General features: G+C 42.5%; 1 protein-coding gene across 1 annotated transcript; it reads left to right on the top strand.

The window, feature by feature from the left end:
* Positions 1-6: 6 nt before the first annotated feature.
* Positions 7-2384, top strand: LOC125527313. Its single transcript, XM_048691849.1, has 4 exons — positions 7-51; positions 1150-1314; positions 1629-1694; positions 1790-2384. The coding sequence occupies exons 1-4, from the start codon at positions 16-18 to the stop codon at positions 2015-2017; spliced, it is 495 nt and encodes a 164-aa protein (XP_048547806.1). The 5' UTR covers positions 7-15; the 3' UTR covers positions 2018-2384.
* Positions 2385-12048: the final 9664 nt, after the last annotated feature.

Genomic DNA, 12048 nt, shown 5'->3' with positions numbered 1-12048 from the left:
AGGTTTGGCAAGAACATGCGGAGAGCCAATCTCGGATCTTGTTTCCTTCAGGTACAGATAATACCCTGAGCAACTTATGACCATGTCCCGTCCATTTCTTGCTTGTCATTTTTCTGTGCCAAACGTGTAGTCACATTGCTGTGTAGGTTACTTTATTTATGATGCTGCTGTTGGTAGGAAGTAGGAAACCGTTTGGTTGAGCTAGGCTCTTTATTATTCCAGTACCAAATGCAGAATTTCTTGTAGGTCAATCCTTTTAGAGTAAAAAAGTAGACTATTCTTGATATAGTTGCCTTGAAAAGTAACATCTTAACTTCTTAAATATGTGGAATATTTTTCTCAATTTATTCTAATAACAACTTCCTCCTAATGCTAGAGAGGTGGAATATTTTGTTAGAATGCCTCTTGCTAAATTTGTTGAAATGAATGCTTACTTCCATCTAAGTTGTTTAGTCAAAAATAGCAAAGCTGTCTTCTGACTAGTTATACAACAGAGAAGATAATGCATATGATGTTTGACTTGCCAATGTGAAAAGGATTTGCTTGGATAATTCTGTATTCTTTTGGGCTTAGACCTGGTCAACATGAAGGACATCCTGCCCTGTTCACATTGGCAAGTCAACCCTCTCGCAAGTATAACGTGCAGTGCCATTTCCTCCAACATAAACTAGGGATCATATTACTAGAACTTATCCTTTAGGGTATGCACAAGCTCAAAAAAAAGGGCAGGGTCATTCATGTTCACCAGATTGAAGCCCACAAGAAATTGACTTAGCATGACAAGTCATGCAAAGTGTGCCAAACAAATTAGTTGTCACGTATTTTGGTAAGGTTTCGCAAGAGTACGAGTTTATGTAGTCACAAACAGTTCTCTCATCTGTGGCAAGATGTGGGTATCAACCAAATGTGCTTTATCCTCCATGTCTGCCAATATGTGCTGATAAATTTGTGTTTTTCTCTGTTTTCCTGCCCTGTTGCGAAGTCTTTTTAGAATTATTACAACCATTGTTGTTTGCTGCAACATACTCTTGTTCCCATTGTATCTGACATTTTCAGTTTTACCATTGGCTTACTTGAGCTGTGTTGTTAAGCTCATGTTCTTTTAAGAACTCTTATTCACTCTTCTGATACAGTATGAAACTATTTCAGGCAATGGCTTACTTCATTTCATTAGTTGCTGTTCTGGTCAGCTTAATTGCCTTTTCTGTAACAAGGCATCATGTATATCTATATGTGGGACTTGGTTCTGTTCTCTTGATAGCAATCTACACCGGTTACTTCCGAAGAAGAATCAGGAAACTGTTCAATATCCGGGTAAGTATTTCTGAATTAGCGTTTTCAAATAAAGTATTCAGACAGATTACAGCTTACTAGTGCACTAGTGCTTAATGCAGTTGGCTGTGGTGCCTGTCTTCTCTTGAATCACAATTAATTCAAATCTGGGGCTTTAATCGAATGAACAATAACTGAAACTTGTTTTGAGTTAATATTGGTAGTTCGGCATACCCTTGCCAGTTTGTATGTGATGACTATTTTGCCAACTTCTGAATAGATATTAGTATATGTACTTTAATTCACGAATGATGGGGAGAGTAAGACATCTCATTGACCCTTTTGTGTGATTTCAGGGGACTGATGGCAGTCTAGATGACTGTGTTCTCCATCTGATATGTCCTTGTTGTACCCTGTGCCAGGTTATATACATTCAGACCACCTTGGAACCAAAAGTTCACTAATTTGTTTATTATTGATATATATTGGCCTCACAGTTGTCATTTTGAATAAGCAGGAGGCAAGAACTTTAGAGATGAATAATGTCCAGTGTGGTGTCTGGCACGGGCGGGGTGATACCATTTGTTTAGGAAGCAATGGTGAAGGAAACAAGGCCTTCGCTGCTCTACACAAATCACCATTTGTGCTTATAAAATCCCCTGAGTTGTGTGGCATGGACAGAATATCAGTTGGGCCTGATGAACATCAGCCGCTCGTCCCATCAGTGCAACCAGAGCAGGAGTAAGGAATTATTCTGTACCATGGCACAATTCGAAAAGAACAGGTGGATCTCTCGTGCGTGTTATCGAAAGGGGAAAAAAAGGGAAGAATCAGTGGATCCCTCTGCGATGAAATCATCAGCCCTGTGATTCTCTGCCTGTTTGTTGTATCAAGTCTGAAGAACTGGTTTGGCAGCAACCCATGTATGTTGATGGTGGGCGTAATTGGCCTGTTGTTGTAAACACCACAGCAATAATGTTCATCATGCACCGGATGTGCATATGTGTCATGATGCTCAGGGCTTATGTCTGAATCCAAGTGTAAAATTCTGTTGATGCAACGATAGTTGGCGAGATTGGGCATGAATGGAATCAAATGTTCTGCTTCTTTGATGTTGTTTCTTGTAAAACCCGCCTTCCATTTTTCTTTGCTAACATCATTTACCTTCTTTTTAACTCTGAGAATTGATAATTACATGTGTCAATCACATGGAAGATGCATGCTTTCATAGCACATAACAAAAGAGGGGATCAAAATTTTTGTGTTTATTTAGCTTACACAAATACACACGGCCGTGGAAGAAGCAATCCGGGAGACGATTCCATTCGCCAGTACACCTGCTGGAGGTTTCAGAACAGAAAAGAGCACATGACTTTGTTAGGATAAAGTGATGCATACTCACAATCATTCAGAAAAAGGTCAAGCCTTCTTTTCCAATGTATAAAGCCTTGCCAAGTTGCAATTGCAATAATACAAAGTAATGCGGTTGTCCTACATGCGGGATGACCTTTCAATTTCTTAATCAATCTGGGATAAGGGAGGAGGAAGCTCAGTGCTGGGCTTTGCACTAGTGTGCACCACCTTTGCCAAACCACTAGAATGTCTATACGTGTCTTGCATGTGCCCCACGGATTTGGCATCTTTTCTTGTAGGAACCTTTTTTCTTCCTTTCTATGAATCATTATCAACTATCCTAGCTTACTTTGTGGTGATCACAGCCCAAAGAAGCAGAAATGATGTAGGGTGGGAACCCTAATCGGCCAATCTTTCACGAAAGGAGCGGATCCCGCGATGAACACGAAGAATACGAGGAGGGAAACGAGGGAAAACACGGGGAAAACACAAAAGAGACACTCAAACCAACAAGAATAAGTCACACATGTGCTAGATCCTCGGATATAAAGAACGATACACGATCCACGGTCAACTAGGGACGATACAAGAGGCGCGATCTTCTTCGTGAGGAGGTCTTGAGTTCTTCCCTAAAGGGGTCTTGAATCCGCTTGGGGGATCTTCTCCGGTGGAGGCTCGAATCTCCGAGGAGAAGGTAACCAAGTGGATGAGCAAAGCTCTCACACAAATATGAGCTAATCCTTTGCTAACCCTAGAAAGGAGGAGGGAATGGACTCACTAACTTGATGTTAGTCCATAATCACTCCAAAAAGACAAGTGAGGCTACGCGTGCGCAATCGGGACTCAATGGCTTCTAGCCGAGATGATTAAGAAATTGACCCAAGGTCAACATCCGAGCACATGTCCATCAAGGCACTGGAACCGCGACAGTCCGACTGTTAGTCAAATACTCTCGAATTCGCCAGTCAGGCATGTCGGCTACGGCGGGATGGTCTCAAGACTATCATCTGATAGGATATCAAGGAGAGGCACCGTTTTTCTGTAGGAATGTCGCGGTACGTCCTGTGGGAACCGTGAGTCACCGAGCTTTATCCTAACAATAGTCATGTCTCTTCATGTTGTGATCGGAACAGATCTCGCTGCGCCTAGACGCGCAGCAGGTGTACTGCGAATGGGATCTCGGTCTGCTCGTGCTCTGGTCTCTCTCGGACCAGTGCCGTTTAGTCTTTGGCCTTTCGGTGGTGTGTGAGATATGTGTAAGGCTAAATATACACAAGGATCATTTTCGAGTAGGCGCCCCGGACTCCGTCCGGATGTCGTTGAAAGGTCTGGTCTATGAAAGCTGCATCTTCCATGGTGAGGACACATTAATACTCAATTCTTCAGGAGTTCAGAGAAATGCCGGGGCCTGGTTCAAAGGAATCGTAAGATTGATGTTCACAGAGAGACTGGAAAGAGTGACATAGGTCGGAGCAGTTCCTTCTTTGTCCCCATGGTGAAGTCTGGCCGGTTTTACAGGATACAAACGAACACTCTTGTCTTATAAGAGCAGTATATGTGTAAGTCCTCAGGTGATGATGCTCTCTTCAAAGTACCTCGTCCCTATAAATAGAGGATCTATCGTTTGGCACTTTGAATTCAACAGGAATTTTACACTGGTAAGTAGCACACCATAAAGGTCCTTCATGCCATTGGAGCAGATCGAGTCAATAAGATCTAGCGGAGATGTAGGCGAGGTCGGTTGGACCATTTATCTGTGATGAGAACCTTGAGCTCGATGCTGCTTTTCATTTTTGCAGGGTGTGTCGGAGAGACCGACAGGGTGGCAGGGTAGTATGTAGCTGCCCACCATACTAACTGAGCTGTAGAAGGATGATCGTGGGGTTGGTCGCGTGCCGAAACCAGTTCTTCAGACGTTTGATTTACAACAAACGAGGCGAGTCGGAGAGATCTTCCCCTCCCGTTAGGGAATCTATATTCCACCTTCAGGTCGATCAAAATTCCTCATCGAACCCTAGCTGTAACTCTTCCCTTTTTCCGCGCGTTTTCGTAGAGGTACTTTGTCTATGCGGGGAACGTGAGGTTCATATCTCCAAAAAAACATTTCTCTTAGCCAACACGGCAATAGTCATGGTGATTGCATATGCCAATGATGAGATGAGGCAGAATAGAGAGTGTTGTCCCATGTATCTATCTCTGTTGCCTCTGTATTGCGTAGAACCTCCGAGGAGAGCGAGCAAGCGAGCGTTGTTGTAGTCATCCCCAACGCCAGACGAATTCTGTCCATTGATGTAGTCGTCCATCCACTAACGCATCATAGGGATTTATAAGCACGAACATTGGTGATTTCGCCTGATACGATCAAGTACCGAACGTACAGCGGCAGCGCACCAGAGTTCAGCGAACCCACGTTGTTCTAGTCAGATGTACCACGTACTCTGTCGAATCTAAACATAACTGACGCGATAGTCACCCCCGAGGTCTTCGTGGAGGAGTCGTAGATCGTATGCAAGCACACCTGGACGGTATTATATCTCTTAATCTGCCTCCTGGCTTCTATCAGTAGGATCACAAGATGATCTGAAGGGTCCGTAATATAATATCAAGTAATAAAACTACTATCTGACTAGGTTGAGAGCTTCTGTCGCTATCACGTCGCTCCATACAGAGTGTGGCTTAGTTGATTATCGTAATGGTGGAACTATGGTGTGAGGCGGGGCACCGGATTACGGGCTAAGAGATCATATGATCTGAATGTTGTGCCTGCTCTACGGCCGTTGCCCACACATGCCTCGCTTTGAGATTTATATAAGAGTAGTATAACAGCAAAGGCAGCGAGGGGGGTGCCACCAAACAAGAACAGATCAGATGGAGTGAACACAGCTCTAGCTGCACTCAGTGCCGCCTGCACATCATGCAGAAGTACCACATCAAGAGTCGAATCGCGAATAGCCCTGCTCTTTTCTACGGTGCTGTTGGCCATATAGGATCATTTCTGGTTGGAAGAATTAATGTTAAGATAGGGGTGAGAAAGAAGGAAAGAGGGGCGGCCCACCCTTTGCCCCTAAACCAATTTACTGAGCATATTTTATCAGCACGTGGGGCAAACATACGTCCCACCATCACCTTTACCACATATTCTTGTGCTCTCACGTGCCTTTTTCCAGTCGTATAGACTCACCAACTATCGTAGGTCCTACACTCTCAAAAGATCCAACACACGCTGCTCTCTCTCTCTCGTCAGGTTCTCCATACCCCAAGTGCGTTGCGGAAAATTACCATCATATAGCTCCGATTGCAAGGAGGGAGATGACTCTCCGAAGCTCAAAAATCATCCACCAGAAACTTGAACCCCAGTAAATAAACTAGCCACTAGTGCACATATAAGCATGCGTTAATCTTGCTTGCCACGAAATTAAACTTTTATCTTGACATAGGCTCAAAACTGCCTCCCAAGTAGAATATAGAAAATATCAATCCTTGCTTACTTTGCTCGGATATTGACACGTCGACTCTCCTATATTTTCAGTACATCTCTCCGTGGTAAATAGGTAACCTTGAAAGAATTCTCTCACACTCATCAAGAGAAACAGAACCAGTATACCACACACCTCACTCACACACACACTCACTCACACTCTCACACTCACTCACATCTCTAGTACACAAGAAAGGCGTAATTAGTATCCCATTACCACTCACGCGAACTATTCAAAGCTAAGTGAAATGAAGGATCCTAAGGCCATTGTGCGTCTCGAAGAAACTAAGTAATTGCGTAGAACATACTGTTATTCGAGCGCACGGAGAGACTGTCTAATAAGAGTTCTTAAGACACACTCAGTTTCTATAATCAAACAACAGTGCTCACTGAAAAGTCTCGAGGTATGTCGCGTATTAGTATGAATAATACCTAGATGCTCATTATCTCACATATACAGATCTTTATCGGTCAGACCGCATAACAACATACGTTTTGTTCCCTTTGTCATCGGTATGTTACTTGCCCGAGATTCGATCGTCGGTATCTCAATACCTAGTTCAATCTCGTTACCGGCAAGTCTCTTTACTCGTTCCGTAATACATCATCCCGCAACTAACTCATTAGTTGCAATGCTTGCAAGGCTTAAGTGATGTGCATTACCGAGAGGGCCCAGAGATACCTCTCCGACAATCGGAGTGACAAATCCTGATCTCGAAATATGCCAACCCAACAAGTACCTTCGGAGACACCTGTAGAGCACCTTTATAATCACCCAGTTACGTTGTGACGTTTGGTAGCACACAAAGTGTTCCTCCGGTAAACGGGAGTTGCATAATCTCATAGTCATAGGAACATGTATAAGTCATGAAGAAAGCAATAGCAACATACTAAACGATCGGTGCTAAGCTAACGGAATGGGTCATGTCAATCACATCATTCTCCTAATGATGTGGTCCCGTTAATCAAATGACAACTCATGTCTATGGTTAGGAAACATAACCATCTTTGATCAACGAGCTAGTCAAGTAGAGGCATACTAGTGACACTCTGTTTGTCTATGTATTCACACATGTATTATGTTTCCGGTTAATACAATTCTAGCATGAATAATAAACATGTCATGATTATAAGGAAATAAATAATAACTTTATTATTGCCTCTAGGGCATATTTTCTTCAGTCTCTCACTTGCACTAGGGTCAATAATCTAGATTACACAATAATGGTTCTAACACCCATGGAGCCTTGGTGCTGGTCATGTTTTGCTCGTGGAAGAGGCTTAGTCAACGGGTCTGCAACATTCAGATCCGTATGTATCTTGCAAATTTCTATGTCTCCCACCTGGACTAGATCCCGTATGGAATTGAAGCGTCTCTTGATGTGCTTGGTTCTTTTGTGAAATCCGGATTCCTTCGCTAAGGCAATTGCTCCAGTATTTTCACAAAAGATTTTCATTGGACCCGATGCTCTAGGTATGACACCTAGATCGGATATGAACTCCTTCATCCAGACTCCTTCATTTGCTGCTTCCGAAGCAGCTATGTACTCCGCTTCACATGTAGATCCCGCCACGACGCTTTGTTTAGAACTGCACCAACTGACAGCTCCACCGTTCAATGTAAACACGTATCTGGTTTGCGATTTAGAATCGTCCGGATCAGTGTCAAAGCTTGCATCAACGTAACCGTTTATGATGAGCTCTTTGTCACCTCCATAAACAAGAAACATATCCTTAGTCCTTTTCGGGTATTTCAGGATGTTCTTGACCGATGTCCAGTGATCCACTCCTGGATTACTTTGGTACCTCCCTGCTAGACTTATAGCAAGGCACACATCAGGTCTGGTACACAGCATTGCATACATGATAGATCCTATGGATGAAGCATAGGGAATATCTTTCATTTTCTCTCTATCTTCTGCAGTGGTCGGGCATTGAGTCTTACTCAACTTCACACCTTGTAACACATGCAAGAACCCTTTCTTTGCTTGATCCATATTGAACTTCTTCAAAACTTTGTCAAGGTATGTGCTTTGTGAAAGTCCAATTAAGCGTCTCGATCTATCTCTATAGATCTTGATGCCCAATATATAAGTAGCTTCACCAAGGTCTTTCATTGAATTTTTTTATTCAAGTATCCCTTTATGCTATCCAGAAAATTCTATATCATTTCCAATCAACAAATATGTCATCCACATATAATATTAGAAATGCTACAGAGCTCCCACTCACTTTCTTGTAAATACAGGCTTCTCCAAAAGTCTGTATAAAACCAAATGCTTTGATCACACTATCAAAGCGTTTATTCCAACTCCGAGGGGCTTGCACCAGTCCATAAATGGATCGCTGGAGCTTGCACACTTTGTTAGCTCCCTTTGGATCGACAAAACCTTCTGGTTGCATCATATACAACTCTTCTTCCAGAAATCCATTCAAGAATGCAGTTTTGACATTCATCTGCCATATTTCATAATCATAAAACGCGGCAATTACTAACATGATTCGGACAGACTTAAGCATCGCTACGGGTGAGAAGGTCTCATCGTAGTCAATCCCTTGAACTTGTCAAAAACCTGTCGCAACAAGTCGAGCTTTGTAGACAGTAACATTACCGTCAGCGTCAGTCTTCTTCTTGAAGATCCATTTATTCTCAATTGCTTGCCTATCAGCGGGAAAGTCAAGCAAAGTCCACACTTTGTTCTCATACATGGATCCCATCTCAGATTTCATGGCTTCAAGCCATTTTGCGGAATCTGGGCTCACCATTGCTTCTTCATAGTTCGTAGGTTCATCATGATCTAGTAGCATGACTTCCAGAACAGGATTACCGTACCACTCTGGTGCGGATCTTACTCTGGTTGACCTACGAGGTTCAGTAACAGCTTGATCTAAAGTTTCATGATCATCATCATTAACTTCCTCACTAATTGGTGTAGGTGTCGCAGAAATCGTTTTCTGTGATGAACTACTTTCCAATAAGGGAGCAGGTACAGTTACCTCATCAAGTTCTACTTTCCTCCCACTCACTTCTTTCGAGAGAAACTCCTTCTCTAGAAAAACTCTGAATTTAGCAACAAAAGTCTTGCCGTCGGATCTGTGATAGAAGGTGTACCCAACAGTCTCCTTTGGGTATCCTATGAAGACACATTTCTCCGATTTGGGTTCGAGCTTATCAGGTTGAAGCTTTTTCACATAAGCATCGTAGCCCCAAACTTTTAGAAACGAAAACTTTGGTTTCTTGCCAAACCACAGTTCATAAGGTGTCGTTTCAACGGATTTCGATGGTGCCCTATTTAACGTGAATGCAGCCGTCTCTAAAGCATGACCCTAAAACGATAGCGGTAAATCTGTAAGAGACATCATAGATCACACCATATGTAGTAAAGTACGATTACGATGTTCGGACACACCATTACGCTGTGGTGTTCCGGGTGGCGTGAGTTGCGAAACTATTCTGCATTGTTTTAAATGTAGACCAAACTCGTAACTCAAATATTCTCCTCCACGATCAGATCGTAGAAACTTTATTTTCTTGTTACGATGATTTTCAACTTCACTCTGAAATTCTTTGAACTTTTCAAATGTTTCGGACTTATGCTTCATTAAGTAGATATACCCATATCTGCTTAAATCATCTGTGAATGTGAGAAAATAACAATATCCGCCACGAGCCTCAACATTCATCGGACCACATACATCTGTATGTATGATTTCCAACAAATTTGTTGCTCTCTCCATAGTTCCGGAGAACGGCGTTTTAGTCATCTTGCCCATGAGGCACGGTTCACAAGTACCAAATGATTCATAATCAAGTGGTTCCAAAAGTCCATTAGTATGGAGTTTCTTCATGCGCTTTACACCGATATGACCTAAACGGCAGTGCCACAAATAGGTTGCACTATCATTATCAACTCTGCATCTTTTGGCTTCAACATTATGAATATGTGTGTCACTACTATCAAGATTCAATAAGAATAGACCATTCTTCACGGGTGCATGACCATAAAAGATATTACTCATATAAATAGAACAACCATTATTCTCTGATTTAAATGAATAACCGTCTCGCATCAAACAAGATCCAGATATAATGTTCATGCTCAACGCTGGCACCAAATAACAATTATTTAGGTCTAATACTAATCCCGAAGGTAGATGTGGAGGTAGCATGCCGACCGCGATCACATCGACTTTGGAACCATTTCCCACGCGCATCGTCACCTCGTCCTTAGCCAATCTTCGCTTAATCCGTAGCCCCTGTTTCGAGTTGCAAATATTAGCAACAGAACCAGTATCAAATACCCAGGTGCTACTGCGAGCATTAGTAAGGTACACATCAATAACATGTATATCACATATACCTTTGTTCACCTTGCCATCCTTCTTATCCGCCAAATACTTGGGGCAGTTCCGCTTCAAGTGACCAGACTGCTTGCAGTAGAAGCACTCAGTTTCAGGCTTAGGTTCAGACTTGGGTTTCTTCTCTTGAGCAGCAACTTGCTTGCTGTTCTTCTTGAAGTTCCCCTTCTTCTTCCCTTTGCCCTTTTTCTTGAAACTAGTGGTCTTGTTGACCATCAACACTTGATGCTCCTTCTTGATTTCTACCTCCGCAGCCTTTAGCATTGCGAAGAGCTCGGGAATTGTTTTATACATCCCTTGCATATTATAGTTCATCACGAAGCTCTTGTAGCTTGGTGGCAGTGATTGAAGAACTCTGTCAATGACACTATCAACTGGAAGATTAACTCCCAGCTGAGTCAAGTGATTATGGTACCCAGACATTCAGAGTATATGTTCACTGACATAACTATTCTCCTTCATTTTGCAGCTGTAGAACTTATTGGAGACTTCATATCTCTCAATCTGGGAATTTGCTTGAAATATTAACTTCAACTCCTGGAACATCTCATATGCTCCATGATGTTCAAAACGTCGTTGAAGTCCCGGTTCTAAGCCGTAAAGCATGGCACACTAAACTATCGAGTAGTCATCAGCTTTGCTCTGCCAGACGTTCATAGCGTCATCAGTTGCATCAGCAGCAGGCCTAGCACTCAGGGGTGCTTCCAGGACGTAATTCTTCTGTGCAACAATGAGGATAATCCTCAAGTTACGGACCCAGTCCGTGTAATTGCTACCATCATCTTTCAACTTTGCTTTCTCAAGGAACGCATTAAAATTCAACGGAACAACAGCACAAGCCATCTATCTACAATCAACATAAATAAGCAAGATACTAATCAGGTACTAAGTTTCATGATAAATTTAAGTTCAGTTAATCAAATTAATTAAAGAACTCCCACTTAGATAGACATCCCTCTAATCCTCTAAGTGATTACGTGATCCAAATCAACTAAACCATAACCGATCATCACGTGAGATGGAGTAGTTTTCAATGGTGAACATCGTTATGTTGATCATATCTACTATATGATTCACGCTCGACCTTTCGGTCTCCGTGTCCCGAGGCCATATCTGTATATGCTTGGCTCGTCAAGTATAACCTGAGTATTCCGCGTGCGCAACTGTTTTGCACCCGTTGTATTTGAACATAGAACCTATCACACCCGATCATCACGTGGTGTCTCAGCACGAAGAACTTTCGCAATGGTGCATACTCAGGGAGAACACTTCTTGATAATTTAGTGAGAGATCATCTTATAATGCTACCGTCAATCAAAGCAAGATAAGATGCATAAAAGGATAAACATCACATGCAATCAATATAAGTGATATGATATGGCCATCATCATCTTGTGCTTGTGATCTCCATCTCCGAAGCACCGTCGTGATCACCATCGTCACCGGCGTGACACCTTGATCTCCATCGTAGCATCGTTGTCGTCTCGCCAATCTTATGCTTCCATGACTATCGCTACCGCTTAGTGATAAAGTAAAGCATTACAGGGCGATTGTATTGCATACAATAAAGCGACAACCATATGGCT

Source organism: Triticum urartu, unplaced genomic scaffold, assembly GCF_003073215.2.
Source record: "Triticum urartu cultivar G1812 unplaced genomic scaffold, Tu2.1 TuUngrouped_contig_354, whole genome shotgun sequence".
NCBI lineage: Eukaryota > Viridiplantae > Streptophyta > Magnoliopsida > Poales > Poaceae > Triticum > Triticum urartu.
Note: the sequence above shows the minus strand (reverse complement) of the source record. Positions and strands in the feature narration are given on the sequence as shown.